This window comes from Nerophis lumbriciformis, linkage group LG19 (assembly GCF_033978685.3).
Source record: "Nerophis lumbriciformis linkage group LG19, RoL_Nlum_v2.1, whole genome shotgun sequence".
Lineage (NCBI taxonomy): Eukaryota > Metazoa > Chordata > Actinopteri > Syngnathiformes > Syngnathidae > Nerophis > Nerophis lumbriciformis.
In genome coordinates this window covers 30,408,907-30,436,401 of record NC_084566.2, presented here as the reverse complement: position 1 = coordinate 30,436,401, position 27,495 = coordinate 30,408,907, and the positions used below count along the sequence as shown (strand labels likewise).

The following is a 27,495-nucleotide window of genomic DNA, read 5'->3' as shown; positions in this document are numbered from 1 at the left end:
GTCTAGTCTAAAACATTCACATGTTGCACAATGAGATGTAAACATTGGATTATGTGTACATTCCGAAGGGAATAAGCGGTAGAAAATGGATGGATGGATGGATAATAACATAATTGTATGATTACGGTTCTGGTTCGGTGAATGCGCATATGAAACTGGTAGGTTCGGTACCTCCAACAAGGTTAAGAACCACTGGATTAAACCCTTTTTTGCCTTTAGACGTCCAAAAAGTGGACTAAACCGTGAATCCGCTGCACTTCGGTTCTGTTTTGCACGTCCAATGAGTTTTAAGAACGCATTTGAGCATTTAAGCCAAGTTTAATTCAACAGAGTTTAAAAGCAGGACCAAAAAGAGAAAAACTAGCCTTTTGTGGTGAGACCTAGTCGTAGACAATGGCCGCCTACCCTGGTGCCGAATGACCCAAAATGTTAGCCGCTTCCCCGCCACATATATTGGTCTTGGCCGCCCTTGTTTAAAAAAAATGTATGTTATTTAAAAAAAAAGGAATTTATAGTAAATAGTTATGCTTCGGCCTGCAAAAAAAAGAAGAAAGAACCAAAGTGGAGGCGCCTTTTTCTCTTTACTTCAAATGTCTCCATCTTGGATGGAAGTCAACGTGTCCTCTGTGGGGGGCAACAATAAACCTCCTAAAGTAAGAGAGAGAAAAAAAAAAAGAAAGGAGGCGACCATCGCGTCCTCTCCACCATTGTTTGACGAGACCATCCGCGGCACACACTAGCTAACCCCCCTCACACTTGCTTCTATTTCTCCTCCTTTCTCCGTTAAAGCCCCCTCACTCTCATGTTCTCCGCCAGGCATTCAAAGACATGAATGAGACAACAAAAAAAACACACTACTTACTTATCGCAGATTGTCCATGCAGGTATTTCTCCCACTTTACACTTTCTTTCCGCTCGGCCGTGGAAGCCCACGAAGCCACGCCTCCGCTACAAACCAAGCCCCGCCCCTTGCTTCCTCCCATCCGTGCTTGGGGAGTACGGGCGGAAGAGGCGGGGCTTGTGTTTTTTAAAACCTCACCACCGGAATTACTTCGAGAAATGCACACAAAACACCTTTTTTTTGGAATATTCTGGAAGGTTCTTCCTGTTTAAAATAATCTAGAAACGTACTTATTGTTTTCAAGCTTTGTTTTTGGTATTAACATTTTAGCCTTTTCTCTATACAAGATTGTGCATTTTTGCCGTTTTATTTTGGTTTATTTACATTACTGCTACTAGACAAGGTGTCGGCAACCCAAAATGTTGAAAGAGCCATATTGGACCAAACATACAAAAAAAAAAAAATCTTTCTGGAGCGGCAAAAAAATAAAAGCCTTATATAAGTGTTATAATGAAGGCAAAACATGATGTAAATGTCTATATAAGCTATTTTATCCTACTATCAAAGGCTGACGCAAATCTTTGACAGAAATGTTGTGTTTTAATTTTTATTCTACACATTTTTGCAACATTGGAAATCATTAATAAAATGGAGGCTTCTCACAGGATTGATTGATTGATTGATTGAAACTGTTATTAGTAGATTGCACGGTACAGTACATATTCCGTACAATTGACCACTCAATGGTAACACCCGAATAAGTTTTTCAATTTGTTTAACTTGATTAAGACGTTAATCAATTCATGGTAAGAGATGAGATAAGTTCTGGAAATTACTGGCTCAGAATGGCCAACGGTATAGATGTGTGTGTACAAGTTAAAGGAAACGGCAGGCTGTCTTCTTCTACTGGATTTATTATCATCTTTGCCAGCTGGGTAGCGTTTGCTGTGGTCTGGAACAACATGGCACACAAACAACACAGAAATGCAGCCAATATACAGGTAAAAGCCAGTAAATTAGAATATTTTGAAAAACTTGATTTATTTCAGTAATTGCATTCAAATGGTGTAACTTGTACATTATATTTATTCATTGCACACAGACTGATGCATTCAAATGTTTATTTCATTTAATTTTGATGATTTGAAGTGGCAACAAATGAAAATCCAAAATTCCGTGTGTCACAAAATTAGAATATTGTGTAAGGCTAATACAAAAAAGGGATTTTTAGAAATGTTGGCCAACTGAAAAGTATGAAAATGAAAAATATGAGCATGTACAATACTCAATACTTGGTTGGAGCTCCTTTTGCCTCAATTACTGCGTTAATGTGGCGTGGCATGGAGTCGATGAGTTTCTGGCACTGCTCAGGTGTTATGAGAGCCCAGGTTGCTCTGATAGTGGCCTTCAACTCTTCTGCGTTTTTGGGTCTGGCATTCTGCATCTTCCTTTTCACAATACCCCACAGATTTTCTATGGGGCTAAGGTCAGGGGAGTTGGCGGGCCAATTAAGAACAGAAATACCATGGTCCGTAAACCAGGCACGGGTAGATTTTGCGCTGTGTGCAGGCGCCAAGTCCTGTTGGAACTTGAAATCTCCATCTCCATAGAGCAGGTCAGCAGCAGGAAGCATGAAGTGCTCTAAAACTTGCTGGTAGACGGCTGCGTTGACCCTGGATCTCAGGAAACAGAAGTTCAGAAACTTACCGAGCCCTAAATTAGTCTCCTTCTCTTTTTGAACTGTCAAAATCAACTTAATATTTATTGAGATCCATCCATCCATTTCCCACCGCCTGATGCACCTGAAAATACATATAGTCCAAGAAAGTCCAAACTTTTTCCACCAAGGGCCGTGTAGTGAAAAATCAAAGCATGCAGGGGTCATCTCGATATTTTATTTTGTAACAAACAGACATATTTAAAAACAAACATTTTTGTCAGCTTTGTGTCGCAGGTGACACAGCAGATTATTTTTTATTTATATCAAAATTTGCTTTTTTTCATTACATCTTTGATTTTATTTTGACAAAATGCTACAAGCTCACTTTTGACATCTCTGATAAAGACTATGATTCATTATTTGCAAAGTTTTTAAAACAAAAGTAAATTGTGTCTATAGTTGTACTCATTCAAAGTTATTAGTTTTTTATCAATCAAGACACCTGGGTTCACTTCCCTAACTAATTCTCTCCATGGTACTCAGACTTCCTCCCACATCCCAAAAACATGTATGTTATGTTCCATGCAGACTAGAAACTTGTCCATTGGTGTAAACTAGAAATGGTTATTGTACATATTTCCTGTGATTGACAAGTAAGTAGTTTGTGTAGTATCACACTTACCATCCCTGATATCTGCTGGGATAGGCTCGTGATAAATGTTCAATTTACTATATACAAAAAAATGTAGAAGTAACAATTGGAAAACAGTTTAATTCCTCATCAAGAAATCAACAGCTGTTTAACAGAATATTTTACAATGAAGGGGGGAAAAAGTCTGATTCATATGAAGTGGGCAGCCAGGAGTACCAGTGCAAATTTCAGTCTAAAAAAGACACAAAAGCTACTTACTACATCTTCATTTGTTGTTCATCTGTCTCACCTAGCGTTTTTTTGTGATTGGAGGTCCATCCATCCATCTTCTACTGCCTGTCCCTTACGGGGTCGCTGGAGCCTATCTCAGCTTATGTACAGTAAATGGTACAGTATTGCACATGACAATTTTCTCTCTCACACATTTATCCTTGCTTGTATACACTGAATCAACTATCATATTTAATTGTCATTGCTCTTATTTTTCAAAATCAGCTGTTTCTTACACGCACATAGTCAACAAAAACCTTCTTGAACAATAAAAAGCAAAAACATTAATTTAGTAAAAGGAAATATGACCATCTTTTCCAAAGGCCTGCTGGTACCTGACCAGACTTTTCGGAGTCCACTCGGGGCCAATCCAGTCGTCAAAACCCGCCTCACTTCAAACCAGTGAGTCCAGGAAATCAAGGCGAGGTCTAAAGCAACCCTCAGCGTGTTGTTTGGATTAAAAAAAAACTAAAGAAAAACCTGGTTCTGGGTCTGATGGAGGTTCAAGTAGGAGTTGTAGAGTTGGTGGGCCCATGTCTCCTGTCAGGATGTACATTAGGCGGTCAGTATGTGGCGTTGGTGGGCTCCCGTTGAGAGCTGAAGAGGATGTCAGCCTTGGAGCTGATGATGTAGGTGAGCAGCAGTGAAGTGACAAGCACGCCCACACCCACACCCAGCGTCAGCATCTAAGCAGGAGGGACAGAAAGTTTAGTACAGTAATGTGGAACAGCCTTCTGCCTGACGCCATCATGCCTCCAGCCAGAACTACAGTTTTAGGGCAGGGGTGATTCGTATCACCTACTTTGTGATGTTGTCGCTATGTTTAGCAAGTAATAAGAGCCCTGTAAATACTCAATTAAAAAAGCAACAAGCGCCCAATATTAGACTTTAGGATAGTCTGAATCAAAACACACTTTGCTGCTCTTAACAGAGTACCGTTGGGGGCCTCCCTATCTAAAAGCATAGTAATGTCTACTCACACGTAAGAATGATTAGAGGATCAATCAACAATCTCTTTATTGTAAAAACAGAGCTCTACAAAATAACATGATGACAGTCCTCTTAGCGCAGTAGTCCTCCTTGGCCTGCCCTACACCCACACATAGTCATACATAGTCAGGACTCAGCTCATGGGCATCGTTAGGCCTATTTTAATGGGTCTGAAGTAGAGATGTCCGATAATGGCTTTTTTGCCGATATCCGATATTGTCCAACTCTTAATTACCGATTCCGATATCAACCGATACCGATATATACAGTCGTGGAATTAACACATTATTATGCCTAATTTTGTTGTGATGCCCCACTGGATGCATTACACAATGTAACAAGGTTTTTCAAAAATAAATCAACTCAAGTTATGGAAAAAAAAATGCCAACATGGCACTGGTATATTTATTATTGAGGTCACAAAGTGCATTATTTTTTTAACATGCCTCAAAACAGCTGCTTGGAATTTTGGACATGCTCTCCCTGAGAGAGCATGAGCAGGTAGAGGTGGGCGGGGTTGGGGCGGGGTTGAGGTGGGGTGGGGGGTAGCGGGGGGGGGTATATTGTAGCGTCCCGGAAGAGTTAGTGCTGCAAGGGGTTCTGGGTATTTGTTCTGTTGTGTTTCGGTGCGGATGTTCTCCCGAAATGTGTTTGTCATTCTTGTTTGGTGTGGGTTCACAGTGTGGCGCATATTTGTAACAGTGTTAAAGTTGTTTATACGGCCACCCTCAGTGTGACCTGTACAGCGGCGTTTTAAAAAGTCATACATTTTACTGTTTGAAACCGATACCGATAATTTTGAAACAGATACCGATAATTTCCGATATTACATTGTAAAGCATTTATCGGCCGAGAATATCGGCAGTCCGATATTATCGGACATCTCTAGCCTGAAGCATTAAAATCATTTTCTGCCCAACTAAATAATTTGGTGTGAATTTTTTTTTTTTTTTTTTTTCAAAAAAGTGCAGACAAATGTAATATAAATATGCAGAAATATGGGTTTAAATAAATAATATAACCTGATCATAAATCATTTGGTTTCCCTTCACTTCACAATGTAAGGTGGAGACCAACGTGCCTTCTAATTGCACACTGCTCACACGTCCTGTGCGCCCAGCAAATCTATGCCGTGCACAAAATCAAATCCAATCTGACCTCTAAACAAAATAAACAGATCATTTGTTCTGTAAGATTTTGCAATGCAACTCTGTGAGTAACAGGTGACAACAAGCGGCCACAACAGATAAAACACTGTTCGTCAACACTGTTCAATTATTGCAACGACTGTCGAGACGTTTTAAAGTACCAGTACAGTGGAAAAACAAGTTGCCTCTATATTAAAGCTATTATCATGAACATCTGATTTATGACTAGGGATGAGAATTGATAGGATTTTTTCTGGTTCCAATTCCACTATCGATTCGATTCTTTATAGATTCTTATTTTGAGAAAAAGAGAACACAAAGGTGCATTAACATCAATTGTGCTTAATTTACAGGTAGCATGACCTTTGCACAGCCTACAGTGTGTCACACCGCGGTGAGGGATGTCTTGTCTTGTTTTTTTCTGTCTTGTGATTTGCATGTTTTAGTTTGAAAAGTAACTCTCCTCTCGTTTCAGGTCACTTGCCCTTCCTTTTGTGTCATCAGTCTGACGTCATCCCGGTTCCCTGATTGTTTCCACCTGTTCCCTATTACCCTCATGTGTCTTATAAGCCCACTCCTCCCTTTGTTCTGTGCCAGATTGTCTCGTTTATTCGTGCTCTCTACGTTTCAGGTCACTTGCCCTTCCTTTTGTGTCATCAGTCTGACGTCATCCCGGTTCCCTGATTGTTTCCACCTGTTCCCTATTACCCTCATGTGTCTTATAAGCCCACTCCTCCCTTTGTTCTGTGCCAGATTGTCTCGTTTATTCGTGCTCTCTACGTTTCAGGTCACTTGCCCTTCCTTTTGTGTCATCAGTCTGACGTCATCCCGGTTCCCTGATTGTTTCCACCTGTTCCCTATTACCCTCATGTGTCTTATAAGCCCACTCCTCCCTTTGTTCTGTGCCAGATTGTCTCGTTTATTCGTGCTCTCTACGTTTCAGGTCACTTGCCCTTCCTTTTGTGTCATCAGTCTGACGTCATCCCGGTTCCCTGATTGTTTCCACCTGTTCCCTATTACCCTCATGTGTCTTATAAGCCCACTCCTCCCTTTGTTCTGTGCCAGATTGTCTCGTTTATTCGTGCTCTCTAGCATCCATGTCCATGCCCATGCCTTGCCTCGTCTCGTGCTTATGTTCCTTTATCCTGAATCCCTTTGTTGCTATTTTGAGTTTTCCTTTCTTCCTCCTCAGCAGAGTGATTTTTTGTTATTTAGTTTATTCAGCCGAAGTGGTGAGTTTCAGTTATTTTTCATTCTTTCCTCAAATTTTTGAGTGACAATTTTTGTTAAACTTTATTAGATTAGATAGTGTAGAATTTTTCATAGCTGTTGTTTCTTCCTCCTGTTGGAGCGTTTTTTTGTTTATACATTTTATAGCATATACGGCGACAATTATAGTTCATCTTTGCTTTTGTGTTTTCCTCCGTTCGGAGTGATTTTCGGTTGTTCCTATTTTTAGGAACCTTTTTTGCCGATTAGTTTCTTGGTTAAAATAGATATTGTATTCCTTGACTTTGGAGGTGAAAGGAAGCTGTCAAAATAAAAGCCTGTCTAAGTTCCCTACTCTGCATCTGAGTCCTATCCTTTTTACCAAGCTTGACACAGTGAGGTGTAAAGAGGCACATACATAGCATAGAAAAAAAAAGGTACTTAAAAAAAAAAATTCTTCTGTAGAATTTAACAAAAAAAAAATCATGTGTGCAAATTACACAAGACTAACATGATATCAACTCATTACATGCTAAGTGACATGTCAAGCCTTCATTTGATATAATGTTGATGTTTATTGCTTACATCTTATGAAAACCTTGAATTGAAAATATGTATATTAGAAAATAATCTCATGGAAATGACTGCTGTCATTTGTTTATAATATTAAGACATTTAAATGATGATGTCAGGTTTGGGACACGTGTGCTTCTCACAGTGTGCATGTCTAATGTTGCTCACATGTGCTCCACTGAATGCACAGGGAGTTTTTGCCTTTGTTCATACACAAAAAATTAGAGGGGAATGTTGGTGGAGACTCTTCGTTAGCGCTTATTATCCAATCGAATCCATTTCACCAACGCCCACAATACTAAAAATCTGAAAGACTTTCACCAGAACTTCCTCTGTTTTCAGGTAAAATCTGTAGTGCTTTGCACGTTCATTTACACTGCATGAATCTGTGCAACATTTTTCTGTTTGCAAGTTGCCTGTCCTTATGTGTTTGTGCCATCTCATGCTTACTAAAGATGACTAAAGCTTTCTTCCAGTTCCAGTTTCAACTATTTAGATGTCTTCAGTGTTTGTTGTGTAAATCTAATACAGTGCCAAAACGTTGTGACCGAGAAGACCTTTTAACCTCGCGCACTTTTGTGTGCTCGCTACCTGTGAATCTCCTGGGGGCTGAGCCCTCCTGTTTTCCAAACCTAATGGAGCCCCGTATTCAGCTTGTCACATTTATGGCCTCACAGACAGTTGGGAATCACAGATACCACAGAACTCTTAAAGGGGAACTGCACTTTTTTTGTAATTTTGCCAATCGTTCACTATCATTATGAAAGACATGACGACAGATTTATTTTTTTTAATGCATTCTAAATATTAAATAAAACAAGCGCTTTTTGTGTTGTTCTAGTTCCTGGTCCTAAATGGCTGTCAAAGTGTCCCAATTTGTCGGATTGTATATTCAGCCTTCTACTTGTCAGGTGAGCATACTTGCCAACCTTGAGACCTCTGAATTCGGGAGATGGGGGAAGGTACATATTGTAGCGTCCCGGAAGAGTTAGTGCTGCAAGGGGTTCTGGTTATTTGTTCTGTTGTGTTTATGTTGTGTTACGGTGCAAATGTTCTCCCGAAATGTGTTCGTCATTCTTGTTTGGTGTGGGTTCACAGTGTGGCGCATATTTGTAACAGTGTTAAAGTTGTTTATACGACCACCCTCAGTGTGACCTGTATGGCTGTTGAACAAATATGCATTGCATTCACTTGTGTGTGTGTAAAGGCCGCACATATTATGTGACTGGGCCGGCACGCTGTTTGTATGGAGGAAAAGCGGAAGTGACGACAGGTTGTAGAGGACGCTAAAGGCAGTGCCTTTAAGGCACGCCCCCAATATTGTTGTCCGGGTGGAAATTGGGAGGAATTCGGGAGAATGGTTGCCCCAGGAGATTTTCAGGAGGGGCACTGAAATTCGGGAGTCTCCCGGGAAAATCGGGAGGGTTGGCAAGTATGCAGGTGAGAGGCATGATTTATGATCTACAATAAACTTCCAGGGAGCAAGGAAGCGAGGAAGCAGCAGACCACTCGATGATGTAAACATATGGACACACCAGGCGCTCTCTTGTGGCATAAAAATACAAAAAAAGCAACAGAAGGAAGGGCTTTTTATGCTTTTACTCAATAAATGTTTTTTTTGCCATGGCCAAATTAAGAAAATGATGTCATTTATCTTGCTTCCTAAAAATGTTATTTTTTAGAATATATATTTTTCAGATTTTGTAAGTACCGTACAACGAATAGAATTTGGAGAGTGAAGGATAGAAAAGGGTCTGGCCTACCTCCAGCTCGTGACTGGCCACCAGGAACACGCGGCCTTTGAAGTTGGACTTCCACCTGGATTCGGTCCATGTGGAGTAGTCTTTGGAGGTGTACTCTCGCAATTCAAAGGCCGGCGACAATGCCTTGGAACGGTGTGTGGTGGAGCGCACGCAGAAACCTTCCCTCTCTGTGCTGTTGGGCCGCGCTGCTCCTTGGACCCACATGTACTTGTACAACTGAGGCGAGGAGGACGACAGTCAACTTTTAGACCACAAGGGGGCACTCATGAGTGCAATGAGGGCATTTGCTCACGTGTTTGGTCTCGCTGTCCTTCTCGTTTTCGCGCTGATTCTGGCAGTCGTCCTGGGTGACGTTGACCACGCTGCCCGTTAGGTTAGCCAGCAGGTGCTCTACCAGGTGGGTCGGCTCACTCAACTGGTTTTCCACGCCAACATAAAAGTTGGTGGGCCTATTCTCTGGCGGACATAATCAAGAAGGACAAAGCATTGTTGGTTATATACCCTTATTTTATTTTGTTCGCCCCCTGGAGGTTGGCTGACTGTTAGTCGTGAGAGTGCTTAATTTTTATATGCAGCCTCGCTTGCTTTTAAATGTTAATATCGCCGATCAGCCTCATTTAATCGTAGCAACCAAAATCGTGGTCGTGACTAAAATGTGATTATTTGAATGGCACTAGTCCAAACATTTAACTATTTGACTGGCCTGTCCACATTGTAACATATATGATATGTGTTTCCCAAAACACAAAGATAATTTAAAGAGATTGAAACATACAATGGAACATTATTTATGAGGGTAAAAAAAGATAATTAGAGGTTACAAATGTATTTATATTCAACTCACTGAGGGAGCTAGCTGAAGTGACCATCTGCTGCAGCCAGGTGTTGTTTGACTGGACAAGGAAACTGTAAAGGATGTAGTTCACCTGAAGTTGCAGAAAACAAAAAACATTGGTTAAAGGCAAATGTTGTACGTCTTTTTTTTTTTTTAAACGATGAAACAAAATGAAAGGAAAATGAAAGGTTTACTATTCGCGCGTCTGCGTTGATGGTGCTCAGCCGGGATTGTTCTCCTCCGGCCTGTTTGTACAGAGCTCGAGCAACCACGGTGGCCACCTCTGCCAGCGCCTGATAAGATCCACAAGGTCATTAGTAAACTGTGTGACACACCACCATCTTCCACCAGAGCAGCGGTGTCGAAGTGTGTGAGTGTGCGTGCGTGCGTGGTGGGGTTAAGTGGGGATGTTATGTCATTTTTTTTTTTTTTTACACAGAACTAACTGAGTGAATACATAATTTTTTACTCTGCCTGGTCTAAAAATGAAACTGTTACTGATTACCACAAATGATTCTCTTTATTTTTCAGTGTTTCTTAAAGACATAAATTACTCTAGTTGTGTGTGAAGTGAAGTGAAGTGAATTATATTTACCGGTATATAGCGCTTTTCTCTAGTGACTCAAAGCGCTTTACATAGTGAAACCCAATATCTAAGTTACATTTAAACCAGTGTGGGTGGCATTGGGAGCAGGTGGGTAAAGTGTCTTGCCCAAGGACACAACGGCAGTAACTAGGATGGCGGATGCGGGGATCGAACCTGCAACCCTCAAGTTGCTGGCACGGCCGCTCTACCAACCGACCTATACCGTGTCATGTCTGCTATCTGTTTTTTTCTGAAAAATTTAACAACTGAATATCTTCCAAGTCTGATGATTAAATTTTTTTATATGTATATTTAAGTGAATAATAACATGTTATATGATTACCGTATTTAAATTCATAGTCTGGTCACTTGATATTGAATTTTTTTTTTTTGTTAGTGTAAAACAAAACAAAATTATTTAGGGGATTTATCTAGATATTTCAAACTCATCTTTAAAAAGTCAAAAACCTAATTAGGTTTTACAAGTGTTTTAAAAAGCTGGTTTCAACCAAATCTATGTCAGAAGAAGTTTTTTAGTGCATATAAACATACTTTGGGTTTAGTGGGGGCGAAGGGCCTTTTTAGAGAGTCTGGAGTATGCAGGCCCTGAATTTGGTGTTACTCCGCTGCACCAGAGGGATTATATTAATGTAAGCAGGGATGTGGATTTACCGTATTTTTCAGACTATAAGTCGCAGTTTTTTTCATAGTTTGGCCGGGGGTGCGACTTATACTCAGGAGCGACTTATGTGTGAAATTATTAACACATTACCGTAAAATATCAAATAATATTTTTTAGCTCATTCACGTAAGAGACTAGACGTATAAGATTTAATCGGATTTAGCGATTAGGAGTGACAGATTGTTTGGTAAACGTAATGCATGTTCTATATGTTATAGTTATTTGAATGATTCTTACCATAATATGTTACGTTAACATACCATTGTTCACTATTCTTTATTTATTTTAAATTGCCTTTCAAATTTCTATTCTTGGTGTTGGGTTTTATCAAATAAATGTCCCCAAAAAATGCGACTTATACTCCAGTGCGACTTATATATGTTTTTTTCCTTCTTTCTTATGCATTTTCGGCCGGTGCGACTTATACTCCGGAGCGACTTCTAGTCCGAAAAATACGGTAAGGGTGCTAACCTTGGCTGTCTCCGTGACAAACTCTAGCTGCTCTTCTTGGGTCATGTTCTGCGGGTAGGACACGCTCAGGTAGTCTGCGTTGTCATACATGCTTTCGTAGAACCTGCACAAACAGGACACGAACGTATGTCAGTCAGCGGGTATCTTCTAAAACCCGCTAACCAACGAGATGCTTTACCTGTTGCTGAAAGCCGACTGGTGGTCCTCGATAACAATGCCCGGGATGGGGCGGGACCGCAAGAAGCGCTGGAAGGATGAGGGCGGCAGCGGCTGTGAGAAGTCGGGCTCGCCCAGAGAGACGTTTAAACCCATCACGGACGACTGCAGGTTTTCAACCAGCGTCTTTACCTGCAACACAAACAGTAAGACAACCTCAGTGGTCCAGTTGGGAGTAAAATGGTTTCCTTTGTAAAGGACAGAAAATTCTGGTCAGAAAACACAAACCTCATCGTTGACACTGGCGTTCCTCCTGGAAACCGGATCAGAGTGGAGCCACAGTCTGGAGTTGGCTTGCAGGCCCACCTAAACGGAGCAAATTCACATGACTTTTACAGTTTTTGTTGAATCCAGAGGCGCATGGGAACAACTGTACGCAATATTCATTTTGGACTAGAACACACTCGTGTTCAGAAACCAGAAAAATAACTTACTGTAACATAGGAATGGATCTTGTGGCTCAGTAAAGGTCAATCAATAAAATTATTTAAAATATGTGTGCACAATAAATTTCGCACATATAGTTATCGGGCAGATATGAGTAATTGTGACATCATACTGACATAAAAAAAAAAACGCTCCAATTAGGCAAGATTACCCACTAACATTGCTTAGTGTGAACAAATTTAAGCGCAGCACTCCTTTTCTCCTACTTCCCAGGAAGCAGGCCTGGCTGAATAATCAATAAAAAAATTACTTTGATGATTTTTTTCCAGCATCAATAACTCATCACATCCGTATGTGTTTGTTTTCTTCACCTGCTGCTTCCAAACAGGGTTAAAGAGGTTTCACTCCGTTTATTGCTTATAGCACCCGAGCTAGTGTGTTCAATAGCAGAATGAAATAAACAGAGTGGATCCTCTTGTCAGTCATCCAATATCTTTGTCTCATACACATTGAATGCACCTACAGAGCCTCAATAGTCAACAGGAGCACAAAAGATCCGCCCATAAGTATAAGTATACTAAATTTGCTGAATAGTGATGGCAAAGAAACCCCAACCCACCCAGTTTTTCCAGATGGGGAAAAAAAAACTACACTTCAATATGTTCAATATTTAATCAAGTGCATTTTTTGCTAACGGAGATAGTCCATTTTAAAATTATTAGTTATTCATGGTTAGAGTTTATTTCGAACATGCATACTATTACAACATGATACATCACAATTTCCAGTTTCTCTTTTCAAGATGTTCAAAAAGGGGTAAGAAGCAGTGACGTGCGGTCACTAGAGGCAGGTGAGGTGGGGCCTCACCTGCCATCATGGAAAGAAAAAAAATGTAAAAACAAAACAAATTAATTAAATTGTTATATGTATTCAGTGATTATACTATAAAGTTATTTTCCATTTAACTTCACCAGTTTTCGATTATTTTTATTCAAAATCGCTGAATTTTCACATTTGCCGTTCAAATACTGAGAAGAGACGGTGCGGTGATCAGCAGCCAGTTGAGGCACGTCACTCAGTTGTGCCTCAACATGGATTGCGGACTCGGCTAACTGCTGGCCTGCTGTGCAGTGAGACTGTATTGCTATATGAACTATATTATACATTTCCATAGTTTAGTTAGCTGAGGTATATAACGTACAGTGTATTTTGTGAACAACTGTATGTGTGTAACGTATTTCTTGTGCTGAGCAATCATAAAACTGCTGCGAAGACGCACTGTGTGAGGCTCGCAGTAATCCCGCCCCCTGGTGCCGGTTAATGCACCCCCGCGCAGAGTGCACCCCCCGACGGGAGCGCCACACCAACCAAAGCCCACACCCAAACCCTCCACGAGCAAGACCGAATCCACCCAAAAAAAGTCACTTAACAAGAAGCCAAAAAGTGCAAAAACAACAATGCTCGCGCCGGAGGAGCCGTGAACGACTGCAGGGACACAACATTAGGTACACCTGCAGACTGCAGCACGGATTTCATATTTCATTCATTCACAACTCCTCCAACACGAACACCACTGTTCCCGCACTTATAAGTAAAGGTAAGACCATAATAAGGTTTTTTTAATTAAATGTGCTTTTTTGTGTGCTACAGTTTGTATGTGTAAAGTTAAAGTTAAGTTAAAGTACCAATGATTGTCACACACACTAGGTGTGGTGAAATTTGTCCTCTGCATTTGACCCATCCTCTTCTTCACCCCCTGGGAGGTGAGGGGAGCAGTGGGCAGCAGCGGCGCCGCGCCCGGGAATTATTTTTGGTGATTTAACCCCCAATTCCAACCATTGATGCTGAGTGCCAAGCAGGGAAGAATGCTGGTATGAGCTTTTAAACACAACCCGTTCACTGCTGCCAATCAAATGGTGAATAAGATACTCTTTAGGGTTCATATGTTTGTAAATCTGACTGTGATGAAGTCAGTGCCTCACCAGCCATCAACCTCACCGCACGTCACTGGTAAGAAGAAGCAAAGCTTATTTAATCATACCCCTTTGCCATTACATAGCAATTGCTAACAACTTTGTTCAATTCCTGTTCTCAATTTGTTCACAATATATTCCATAAATGATAACAATAAAATGAATAAATACATAGTGAAGTGAGTTGTAATATAGTGAGATGAATACGATTATCAATAAGTTCAGAATGTTTATCATGGTTCTTCTTTGTACTTTGTAAACAGTTTGAGTTTAAACAGTTTCTTAAATTGGATCATATTAGTACACAGTTTGATGAATTATAATCCATCCATCCATCCATTTTCTACCGCTTATTCCCTTTGGGGTCGCGGGGGGCGCTGGAGTCTATAATATATATATACAGTGGGGCAAAAAAGTATTTAGTCAGCCACCAATTGTTGTGCAAGTTCTCCCACTTAAAATGATGACAGAGGTCTGTAATTTTCATCATAGGTACACTTCAACTGTGAGAGACAGAATGTGAAAAAAAAATCCAGGAATTCACATTGTAGGATTTTTTAAGAATTTATTTGTAAATTATGGTGGAAAATAAGTATTTGGTCAATAACAAAAATTCAACTCAATGCTTTGTAATATAACCTTTGTTGGCAATAACAGAGGTCAAACGATTACTATAGGTCTTTACCAGGTTTGCACACACAGTAGCTGGTATTTTGGCCCATTCCTCCATGCAGATCTTCTCGAGAGCAGTGATGTTTTGGGGCTGTTGCCGAGCAACACAGACTTTCAACTCCCTGCACAGATTTTCTATGGGGTTGAGGTCTGGAGACTGGCTAGTCCACTCCAGGACTTTCAAATGCTTCTTACGGAGCCACTCCTTCGTTGCCCGGGCGGTGTGTTTGGGATCATTGTCATGCTGGAAGACCCAGCCACCTTTCATCTTCAAAGCTCTCACTGATGGAAGGAGGTTTTGGCTCAAAATCTCACGATTCATGGCCCCATTCATTCTTTCCTTAACACGGATCAGTCGGCCTGTCCCCTTAGCAGAAAAACAGCCCCAAAGCATGATGTTTCCACCCCCATGCTTCACAGTAGGTATGGTGTTCTTGGGATGCAACTCAGTATTCTTCTTCCTCCAAACAGGACGAGTTGAGTTTATACCAAAAAGTTCTATTTTGGTTTCATCTGACCACATGACATTCTCCCAATCCTCTGCTGTATCATTCATGTGCTCTCTGGCAAACTTCAGACGGGCCTGGACATGCACTGGCTTAAGCAGGGGGACATGTCTGGTACTGCAGGATTTGATTCCCTGTTGGCGTAGTGTGTTACTGATGGTAACCTTTGTTACTTTGGTCCCAGCTCTCTGCAGGTCATTCACCAGGTCCCCCCGTGTGGTTCTGGGATTTTTGCTCACCGTTCTCATGATCATTTTGACCCCACGGGATGAGATCTTGTGTGGAGCCCCAGATCAAGGGAGATTATCAGTGGTCTTGTATGTCTTCCATTTTCTGATAATTTCTCCCACAGTTGATTTTTTCACACCAAGCTGCTTGCCTATTGTAGATTCACTCTTCACAGTCTGGTGCAGGTCTACAATTCTTTTCCTGGTGTCCTTCGACAGCTCTTTGGTCTTGGCCATAGTGGAGTTTGGAGTCTGACTGTTTGAGGCTGTGGACAGGTGTCTTTTATACAGATAAGTTCAAACAGGTGCCATTAATACAGGTAACAAGTGGAGGACAAAAGAGCTTCTTAAAGAAAAAGTTACAGGTCTGTGAGAGCCAGAGATCTTCCTTGTTTGAAGTGACCAAATACTTATTTTCCACCATAATTTACAAATAAATTCTTTAAAATTCCTAGAATGTGAATTCCTGTATTTTTTTTCACATTCTGTCTTTCACAGTTGAAGTGTACCTATGATGAAAATTACAGACCTCTGTCATCATTTTAAGTGGGAGAACTTGCACAATCGGTGGCTGACTAAATACTTTTTTGCCCCACTGTATATATATATATATAATTAATTCCATAATTTATTTCGACATACTGATAAAAAATATTAACGCCACACTTTTGTTTATGCTCCTATTTTTCATGAGTTGAACTCAAAAAGATCTAAAACTTTTACTATATACACAAAAGACCTCTATTCCTCCCAAATACTGTTCACAAATCTGTCTAAATGTGTGTTAGTGAGCACTTCTTTGCCAAGTTAATCCATCCCAGCTCACAGGTGTCATATCAAGATGCTGTTTAAATAGCATGATTATTGCACAGATGTGCCTAAGGCTGCCCACGATAAAAGGCCACTCTAAAATGTTCAGTTTTGCTTTATTGGGGTCTGGGGGGGTCAGAAAAGCTGTTAGTGTGACCACCATTTGCCTTACGCTGTGCAGCACATCTCCTTTGCATAGAGTTGATTAGGTTGTTGACTGTGGCCTGTGGAATGTTGGTCCACTTCTCTTCAATGGCTGTGCGAAGTTGCTGGATATTGGCAGGAACTGGAACACGCTGTCGTATACGCCGATCGACAGCATCCCAAACATGCTCAATGGGGTGACATGTTCGGTGAGTATGCTGGCCATGCAAGAACTGGAATGTTTTCAGCGTCCAGGAATCGTGTACAGATCCTTGCAACATGGGGCCGTGCATTGTCATGCTGCGACATGAGGTCTTGTTCTTGGGTGAATGGCACAACAATGGGCCTCAGGATCTCATCACAGTATCTCTGTGCAATCAAAATGCAATCAATAAAATGCACTTAAGTTTGTTCCCAATAACATATGCCTGCCCATACCATAACCAGACATTCTCTGAAACGCCTTTAGAGACGGCTTATAGTAGACAAATGAACATTCAATTCACAAGCAACAGCTCTGGTGGACATTCCTGCAGTGCACGCTCCCTCAAAACTTGCGACATCTCTGGCTTTGTCCTGTGTAATAAAAACTGCACATTTTGGGCTGGTGTGGTTACACGTGGTCTCCGGTTGTGAGGCCGGTTGGATGTACGGTCATATTCTCTGAAACGCCTTTGGAGACGGCTCAAGGTAGAGAAATTAACGTTCAATTCACGGGCAACAGCTCTGGTGGACATTCCTGCAGTCAGCACGCCGACTGCACGCGCTCTCAAAACTTGCGACATCTGTGGCTTTGTCCTGTGTGATAAAACTGCACATTTCAGAGTGTCGTTTTATTGTGGGCATCCTAAGGCACACCTATGCAATGATCATGCTGTTTAATCAGCATCTTGATATGACAGACCTGTGATGTGGGATGAATTATCTTGGCAAAGAAGAAATGCTCACTAACACAGATTTAGACAGATTTGTGAACAATATTTAGGAGGAATAGGTCTTTTGTGTATATGGTAAAAGTTTTAGATCTTTGAGTTCAACTCATGAAAAATGAGAGCAAAAACAAAAATGTTGCTTTTATATTTTTGTTCAGGTATGACCATGTGATATCAGTTTTTCTTTTTTCATAAATTTGCAAACGTTTCAAGATTTCAGTTTTTTTCCGTCAATATTGGTTACATCGCTGATAAATAAAATTAACTTTTTTGATTTTAGAAAATGGCTGCAAAAAACAAAGAGTGAAAAATGTAAAAGGTGTCTAAATACTTTTGGTGCCCACTATACATTTATATATATATATTTTTTAAAGTTTAATTTCTTTAAAAAAAAAAATTTCTGTGCTTGCAAAACCTGTTCTCAAAATCTGCATTTGCGACCTCAAAATTAAGATACAAATATAAAACAATGGTAAACCACTCTTTAGACATTGTTATTAAAGTTAAAATGTTACTGGAAACATTGACTTTGGTGTAGCCCTAACGCAAAACTGCACACATGATGTATAATCATGTGGGTGTGTCGCCACCTACCTGTCCAACCTCTAGAAGGGAGTGAACATTGTCCAGGTCCACAACAAACTGTTGGTTCTCCATGTCGTACACCATCCTGGAACTGCCAATGTAGTCAAAAGTTTCCTGCGGGACATCAAGCATGATTTAAAGTGGTTCTTCATTTTTAAAGACAAAATTAAACAGACTGACCCCTTGGAAGAAAGTGTAAAGGATGGTGCGGTTGAGTGAGGTGTCCTGGGTAGCGTTGCGCAGAGCATGAGCGGCTGCCAGCAGAGCGATGAGGCCAGAGGCCGCGCTCTGCGCTCCGGGAGCCACGTCGTAAAAAAACGATCGGCTGTCCAGCTGTGCAGGGAAAAGGGGAGTTATGCAAATGTCATGGAGTCACATAATTAGATAAATTATTAGCTTTCAACGTGCAATTAGAGCTAATGGGAAAATCAAGCGCAAATGTTCTGCTTCATACAACTCCTGACAATGTTGCAGTCTGAGAAATAACATGCATTACAGCAAAATATTTAATCAAATCACACACAAATCAACAGCTGTTAAGTTACTGTGTCTGTAAAACAATACGTTTTTATGCTCCTGCTTATTTTCCAATGAGTAGAAAGGTAACACTACATGCTAACACAAAGCTTGTGGTCGTCCAAACCCAGCATTTTAAGATAAATGAAAAACGGATGAATGGTATAATGACATACTGCGGTAAAATTCCAGACAGTTAGAAATAGTTTTTTTAATCATCGAAAAACAGTAATTTATTAATGCCTTTTAGGCAACACTGCTCATTCCCTGGAAGTGGAGTCGCAACGCACAGATGCACGCACACTAGCGCCGTTTAGCTTGAGAAAACATGGCAGAAAGCAATTACCTGACCTTGCTCTGGAGATTTTACCTCCGAGTAAACAGAGCTGATCGCTTTTTTAGAGATGTCCGATAATGGCTTTTTTGCCGATATCCGATATTGTCCAATACTTAATTACCGATTCCGATATCGACCGATACCAATATATACAGTCATGGAATTAACATATTATTATGCCTAATTCTGTTGTGATGCCCCGCTGGATGCATTATACAATGTAACAAGGTTTTCCAAAATAAATCAACTCAAGTTATGGAAAAAAGTGCCAACATGGCACTGCCATATTTATTATTGAAGTCACAAAGTGCATTTTTTTAACATGCCTCAAAACAGCAGCTTGGAATTTGGGACATGCTCCCCCTGAGAGAGCATGAGGAGGTTGCGGTGGGGGGTAGTAGGGGTAGCGGGGGGAGGGGGGAGGATGATGTTCTCCCGAAATGTGTGTGTCATTCTTGTTTGGTGTGGGTTCACAGTGTGGCGCATATGCATATTTGTAGCAGTATTAAAGTAGTTTATACGGCCACCCTCAGTGTGACCTGTATGGCTGTTGACCAAGTATGCATTGCTTTCACTTGTGTGTGTGAAAAGCCGTAGATATTATGCGATTGGGCCGGCACGCAAAGGAAGTACCTTTAAGGTTTGTTGGCGCTCTGTACTTCTCCCTACGTCCGTGTACACAGTGGCGTTTTAAAAAGTCGTAAATTTTACTTTTTGAAACCGATACCGATAATTTCCGATAGATTTTAAAGCATTTATCGGCTGATAATATCGGCAGTCCGATATTATCGGACATCTCTAATTGTGATAATTTTGGTCACAATAACCGTGATGAGAAATGATCATCCCTATCTCACCACCAGATGTACAACTTTATTCTCAATTCTCACCCGGGCGGCAGCAATGACGACACTCTCCGACATCTTGTGACCTTTGGCGGTGTCGTTGAGAGGCTTGGTGGCGGCCCAAACGTTATAGTCACCCAGCGGGTCGCACACAAACTCTGCAAGCGAAGATAAAATGTGTGACTACTTGGTTAGGCACACCAGTCACTTCCTTAGGTACACGGAGCTGTAACAAATAACAGCTTTTACAAAGACGATAATGTTGAATTGGCAAAAGAAAGTGACGAAAATATGAGAAACAGCTGTCAGTATGATGCATTGCAGTTGCACGTGGCATCCAGCTGACATGACATAAAAGTACCATGTGCGGTGTTCAAGCTGAACTTGTCGCTGATTTCGTTCCTCCTCATGCACGTGATCGTGTCAGTAACCGCATACATGTGCGAGTTGAGCTGCATGGCACACAGCGGGTACTGGGGGGTGCTGCCGTTCACCCAGCGGTTGTGGTCCATGTAACACTGGCAAGAAGTACAGGATTAACGTCAACTCGTTCCCGCATTGTTCTCAAGGGGTTTGAAAATAACGTACCTGCCGGATGAGCTGGGTCTCGTTGTCGTCCTTCATGGAGAATATGGGGAAGTCATACTCCTCGTAGGACAAGCCATTTCCGAAAGGGTTCCACGTGGTGACGTTGCAGTGAGCCATTGACGGACTATAGCTCTCGGAATAGACACCTGACAGGAATAAGATACATGAGGTATGGCCAGAGTTTTTCAAATTTGACCTGCAATTTAAGGAAAACAAAAATACAAAATATAATTGCCGAATCTCCTATAATCGAAGAGCGCATGGTCTACAAAAGCAAATAACCACCGGGGTCTCGAATTAGTGTTGGGGTCAAAAAACAGCTGTGGCTGTTGGCAACCTGTTGATGTATGTGTTTCATTATCTCCACAAGATGGCAGTAGCTGCATTTGAAGTATGATCTGACTTTACATGCGCTTTACAATGCTGCTACTAAACTGCTAGTGTGAAAATCATGCATGTTAACAATCCACTCATCAGCGTTATTAATGCTGACCAAGCTTTTTGCTCTCTACTGCTTTTTTTTATTTTTATTTTTTTGTCCTGTCCAGCTTCTCAGGCATATCATATAGTTGATGTAGATGCCCATATCGGCTGTTCAGATTTACTTTACAAAAGAGAAGTGTAGGATACTTCTCTTGTTGCCTTATTTGTATTTGACTTTATTAAATGATTTTATATTATCATTTGGTGCAGCCGGGCCGGTTTGCTCCCTACTGCTAATACAACATTGGTTCTGTTGCTGCCGTGGTCTACAATATACTTGTTAAAGTGTCTGTTATCAACATTCACACAGATGCCTAGAGGGCGCCAACTTTCCAGTATATTTTACACAGTATATCACGCCCTCTTCAGGCTTCTCGTACCATTATGACGTAATTTCGTACGTACGTAACACATGCACACCCATTAGCTTTAGCTGTTGTTGGCTGTCATTGAGTGTATATTTTATCATAACAATAACTTCAATGCAAATTGTTGGACTGTCTTTGTATGTGTGCAAGGGCTCTGTGTGCGTATGTGTTGACGAGGCCGGGTGTGTGACAACTGTAAACTCCAATCATTTTATTCAGGCCGTTAAAAAATGTTATTACATAAACTTTGTAATTGTGAAAAATATAGACAATTATCTATATTGTAATTGTGAAAAATAAAGATAATTGTCAAACAAATCTGTTGTGTTAAACCAGTAATTGTAACATAAGTTAGCCGGTGGTGTGCTTGTTATATATTTTGCTTTCCAAAAAATCTTACTGTGAGAAAGTTGCAAACAGCACCTTTAAAAAATTAGCATGTGGCCAAAGAGAACTACCTTTTCTCATGCACTCCAAAACATTACTAAAGTTAAAGAACTTGTTATTTAGAGTATGTTTTCACATTTCAGAAGTGACAGCATAATTATGTCCTGCTTCTAATTAAGACCCCACTCTCGAACTGTCCATCACAGTGATGTCCATACGACAAATCGCCGGCGTCCTTCATCTGGCCCATCTTTTAAAAATATTATTACAATTATTTAACTTTTGGGAAGATATAGGTAAATGAAGACATTGAACATGTGTAGTACACTAAAAGAGTTTGAGCATAAATTTATATGTAGCAATTAGGGATGTTATGATGTGAAAATTTCTTATCACGGTTAAAACAGAGTTGGGGTGGGGCGTGAACGTGGCGCCATCATGTAATTTGTAATGTCTAATAAAAAGGCTATAGATAAATGTTATCAATATATTTAAAGACAATTATTTGTATTTTTGTTCATTAATAGTATCAACGTGTCATCTTTTTCTCAGTATATGATGCCTTTATCTCTATTTTTCCATTTTGATAGAGGGAGGTATTTTTTAAGTCATGTACATGCTGTATCGGGACAGATCCATTAAGAGTTTGAGCAGAAATATGTTGTATATAAATTAACTATATGCAATAAAACATTAACAAATTGCTATGTCACAGGAATGTCTTTTTAAAGTAACATTTTCTCCTCTAAAAACCACAAGTACCGGTAATATAAAAAAAACATGGTGTTTAATTTTTGATATCAATATAAAATACAAAGCAGTTTGGCTAATGAAGATAAAGTCAAATAAACAAGCTTTGGTCTTCTCCAACAAACACGTACTTCAGTCCAACAGTTTGGTCAACAAATATAAAGAGGATACCTTTTACACCTAGTACACTCTTTGTGCCTCACCGACAGCTCAGCCTGCGTTCAATTTGATGAGATGACAAAACATTTAGCTAGTATTTGTTATTTGAACACCGATAAAGTTAGCAGTTTAATTAAAAGACTGTCAGTAAACAAACTAAAGACTTTATAAACAAGTTGTGGCAACGTTCCCGACACATACTAACTCTCAGTCCCAGCAGCTGACGGACAGACGCTAGTTGCATGTTCAAAATGAAACGGCAACATCAAATATTTTTCTCCTCCAACAGCATTGCGCTCTTAATCACACACAGAGACTCCACGGAAGTAGAAGCGATCGAAATGAAGTAAAACAAATCAATCGGCTCAGTTTACTAGGAAGGAACATTTTCAAAGCAAAGTCTGTGTATCGCCATGTTTACTCGAACCGAACGGCTCTAATGTGCGTGTGCAGGCGCTGCAGCGCTAAAGTTTAAGAGGAAGTAACCAGTGTTGCCTAAAATGCATTAATAAATGCCGTTTTTCGGTAATTAAAAATTTCAACGGTATTACTAACCGTCTGGAATTTTATCGCGGTTTATCATTATACCGTTTATCGTTTCAACCTTTTTCTGTGTTCATTGAGCTGTGTTGAAGCAGCAAAAAAGGACATTATGTTAAATGAAGAGTTTCTGTCTCTGATAGTTGATATAATAATGTAACTGCATCATTAAGCCTACATGAACTCCATGGTGTTCAGGGATGAATAGCCTCTCCTATTGGTATTGTACCATTTTTTCAGCTATAGTTACATTAATCATTAGTAATGCAGCAGCCTAGTTTTGAATGGCAGGGTCTCTGCTATCACATGTTGAGAAAAATATAACATTTACATAATAAAAATCAACTACAGGCTTCCAATATGCTGTAATAAATTAAGCATGATGAGTTGACTTGAAACTGTTTAATGTTGCACTTTTTATATGTAGAAGAAAAGTTTTTTCATTTTATTTAATCTGAGCAACAACTTGAGACACTTTAATGTTGATTAACGTGGGCAGAATTATTATAGTGTTCCCAATGTTAAAAGGATAAAGCCATTATTTACAAATTTGGTAAATAAATAACCAAAAAATTTATATTTTGTTGTTTTCTTACTGTACCGAAAATGAACCGAACCGTGACCTCTAAACCGAGGTACGTACCGAACCGAAATTTTTGTGTACCGTTTGTGTATATTTCTGTGTGGAGTTTGCATGTTCTCCCCGTGACTGCGTGGGTTCCCTCCGGCTTCCTCCCACCTCCAAAGACATGCACCTGGGAATAGGTTGATTGGCGACACTAAATTGGCCCTAGTGTGTGAACGTGAGTGTGAATGTTGTCTGTCTATCTTTGTTGGCCCTGCGATGAGGTGACGACTTGCCCAGGGTGTACACCGCCTTCCGCCCAAACGCAGCTGAGATAGGCTCCAGTTCCCCCGCGACCCAAAACGGATGGATGGATATATATATATACAGTGTATATATAAATGTAAAATAGACAATACAAGATGAGGTAATGATTAAAGCATGCTAAAATGTGACTTAAATATTAGTTGTAGACCACATTGTATCTAGACAACCCACCTGTGTTCTCATTGGGACATGAGGTGTGCGGAGAGAAGCCTTCAACCGGGTTTGCGTTAGGTGCCACGACGGCGACGCCAGCTACCCGCCTGGAGCCGTTCTTGAGTTTCATCATTATAGACCTACGAGCAGATCGACAAGGTGTAACTCCTGAGGTGGAATCCAAAGTTCCAAAAGTTAATTTGATGCCTTGCAAACACTACCTGCTGAAGAGCTGGTATTCTAAGATGACCATATAAGGGGGATTTGGACCGGTGCGAAGGACCCAGTCTAAATTTTCCTCTGACTCCAGCACGTGGAGTACACCGACATTTCCAGACAAGGAGGCTGGGGGAGGAATTTAAACATCAGTATGTCGTGTGACACACGCTCATTATAGCGTCAGTTTATTTTGTGTTGCATAACTTACACTGGCAGCCTATTTGATGAGTTGCATTGAGGAGACGGACGCATGGGATCGTTTTGTTGAGGTGCACGTAGATCTTCTTTTCCACTGAAGTACAGCCAGCGCCTGTGCAACAAAACAAAGTAAAACTGGCACATACAAAAATGCAATAAAATAGGGCTATTAAAATAACAGTAATCAATTAAATCAATTAGAAAAAACAATTATATATATTGTGGAGAATGCATATATGTTTAAGAGTTCTTTCTTTATTCATAGTCATGTTTAAAGCACCTAGTGTTTTTCCATTTGTACTCTTTCTATTTTTTTAGGAATATGTCTGCAAGTAAACTGTGTGTGTTACCTTGAAGGCTTGCAATGTAGGAGTTGGAGTACTCCCTTATATCTTATCTGTAGTAGAACAATGAGCCTGTATTCCTTTCTGGAGAGGGTGGGGGCTGTTTACGTATTCAAGAAATTGTCTCTTCCTGTTTGAATGTTAGACCATCCCAAGATGACGGTATGACTGTATTGATGTGGGCTGGTCTCCTGAAGCTTCAGTAAAACTTGTTAATATTCCTATTCTGTCTTGATGGTCCTTCTTACTCTGCATATATGTCATCTGAAAGAACTTGGGATTGACCAGTGACTTTAATTCCCTGAGAGGGAATGCTGGCCAGACGCAACAATATACACACTATATTGCCAAAAGTATTTGACCACCCATCCAAATGATCAGAATCAGGTGTCCTAATCACTTGGCCCGGCCACAGGTGTATAAAATCAAGCACTTAGGCATGGAGACTGTTTCTACAAACATGTGTGAAAGAATGGGCCGCTCTCAGGAGCTCAGTGATTTCCAGCATGGAGTTGGGAAATTGTGTTAGCTGTAAATATAAACGGAATACAATGATGTGCAAATCCTTTTCAACCCATATTCAATTGAATGCACTACAAAGACAAGATATTTGATGTTCAAACTCATAAACTTTATTTTTTTTTGCAAATAATAATTAACTTAGAATTTCATGGCTGCAACACGTGCCAAAGTAGTTGAGAAAGGGCATGTTCACCACCGTGTTACATGGCCTTTCCTTTTAACAACACTCAGTAAACATTTGGGAACTGAGGAGACACATTTTTTAAGCTTCTCAGGTGGAATTCTTTCCCATTCTTGTTTGATGTACAGCTTAAGTTGTTCAACAGTCCGTTGTGGTATTTTAGGCTTCATAATGCGCCACACATTTTCAATGGGAGACAGGTCTGGACTACAGGCAGGCCAGTCTAGTACCCGCATTCTTTTACTATGAAGCCACGTTGATGTAACATATGGCTTGGCATTGTCTTGCTGAAATAAGCAGAGGCGTCCATGGTAACGTTGCTTGGATGGCAACATATGTTGCTCCAAAACCTGTATGTACCTTTCAGCATTAATAGCGCCTTCACAGATGTGTAAGTTACCCATGTCTTGGGCACTAATACACCTCCATACCATCACAGATGCTGGCTTTTACACTTTGCGCCTATAACAATCCGGATGGTTCTTTTCCTCTTTGGTCCGGAGGACACGACGTCCACAGTTTCCAATAACAATTTGAAATGTGGACTCGTCAGACCACAGAACACTTTTCCACTTTGTATCAGTCCATCTTAGATGATTTCAGGCCTAGCGAAGCCGACAGCGTTTCTGGGTGTTGTTGATAAATGGTTTTCGCCTTGCATAGGAGAGTTTTAACTTGCACTTACAGATGTAGCGACCAACTGTAGTTACTGACAGTAGGTTTCTGAAGTGTTCCTGAGCCCATGTGGTGATATCCTTTACACACCGATGTCACTTGTTGATGCAGTACAGCCTGAGGGATCGAAGGTCACGGGCTTAGCTGCTTACGTGCAGTGATTTCTCCAGATTCTCTGAACCCTTTGATGATATTATGGACCGTAGGTTGTGAAATCCCTAAAATCCTTGCAATAGCTGGTTGAGAAAGGTTTTTCTTAAACTGTTCAACAATTTGCTCAAGCAGTTGTTGACAAAGTGGTGACCCTCGTCCCATCCTTGTTTGTGAATGACTGAGCATTTAATGCAATCTACTTTTATACCCAATCATGGCACCCACCTGTTCCCAATTTGCCTGTTCGCCTGTGGGATGTTCCAAATAAGTGTTTGATGAGCATTCCTCAACTTTATCAGTATTTTTTCCCCAACTTCTTTGTCACGTGTTGCTGGCATCAAATTCTAAAGTTAATGATTATTTGCAAAAAAAAAAAAAATGTTTATCAGTTTGAACATCAAATGTGTTGTCTTTGTAGCATATTCAACTGAATATGGGTTGAAAATGATTTGCAAATCATTGTATTCCGTTTATATTTACATCTAACACAATTTCCCAACTCATATGGCAACGGGGTTTGTACAAGAAGTACTAGACATCAGATCCTTTTGATAAAAGGCTGAGGCTGCGTGTGAGCTCCAGGCGGAGAAAATCACGAGAAGTCACGCTGACGCTCAGTCGGTCTCAACAGGATACGCGGTGAACAAATACTAGTCAAGACTTATCTCTTAAAGTTGCCTTCGCTAAAATGACTATAACGTTTACCGGGAGACAAATAAGAGTGACAGCACACACGGAAAATGCGTTTTTAAATAAAAGCTAACCAGGGCAGTGACGTCGCTAGCCTAGCATCCTGCTAGCTCGGCTCTACTCACAAAAGAAGTCGAACAAGCAAACAACGTGTCTACGAAACGCACCGAGGCACAGAAAACTGAAAGGGGCAGCATTCTAAGCAATCTTAGTCAAACTTACCGATGAAAAATAAACAAAATATCAGGGTATTTATCCATTTCTTCGACACAAAATCCATCTTCCTGGTTTGAAAGAAGACTAACAAAACAGGAAGTGATGACATGAAAGACTTCCGGGTTCCGGTATGCTTGTTCCGCTTTC

General features: G+C 40.5%; 2 protein-coding genes across 2 annotated transcripts in view; both read right to left on the bottom strand.

The window, feature by feature from the left end:
- The window catches only part of vangl2 (VANGL planar cell polarity protein 2), a 55,533-nt gene extending 54,545 nt beyond the window's left edge, over positions 1–988 (bottom strand). The window contains exon 1 of the mRNA XM_061978990.1: positions 863–988. The gene's annotated coding sequence lies outside the window, so the exon portion shown is untranslated. The remainder of the gene's footprint in view (positions 1–862) is intronic.
- Positions 989–3,253: 2,265 nt separating this feature from the next.
- ncstn (nicastrin) lies at positions 3,254–27,490 on the bottom strand. Its single transcript, XM_061978991.1, has 17 exons — positions 27,355–27,490; positions 24,578–24,679; positions 24,372–24,495; positions 24,169–24,290; positions 20,419–20,564; positions 20,192–20,348; positions 19,876–19,988; positions 18,313–18,465; positions 18,142–18,246; positions 12,125–12,202; positions 11,859–12,028; positions 11,681–11,783; positions 10,136–10,234; positions 9,951–10,032; positions 9,399–9,562; positions 9,107–9,322; positions 3,254–4,109 (listed from the first exon to the last, which is right to left on the bottom strand). The coding sequence occupies exons 1-17, from the start codon at positions 27,455–27,457 to the stop codon at positions 3,987–3,989; spliced, it is 2,160 nt and encodes a 719-aa protein (XP_061834975.1). The 5' UTR covers positions 27,458–27,490; the 3' UTR covers positions 3,254–3,986.
- Positions 27,491–27,495: the final 5 nt, after the last annotated feature.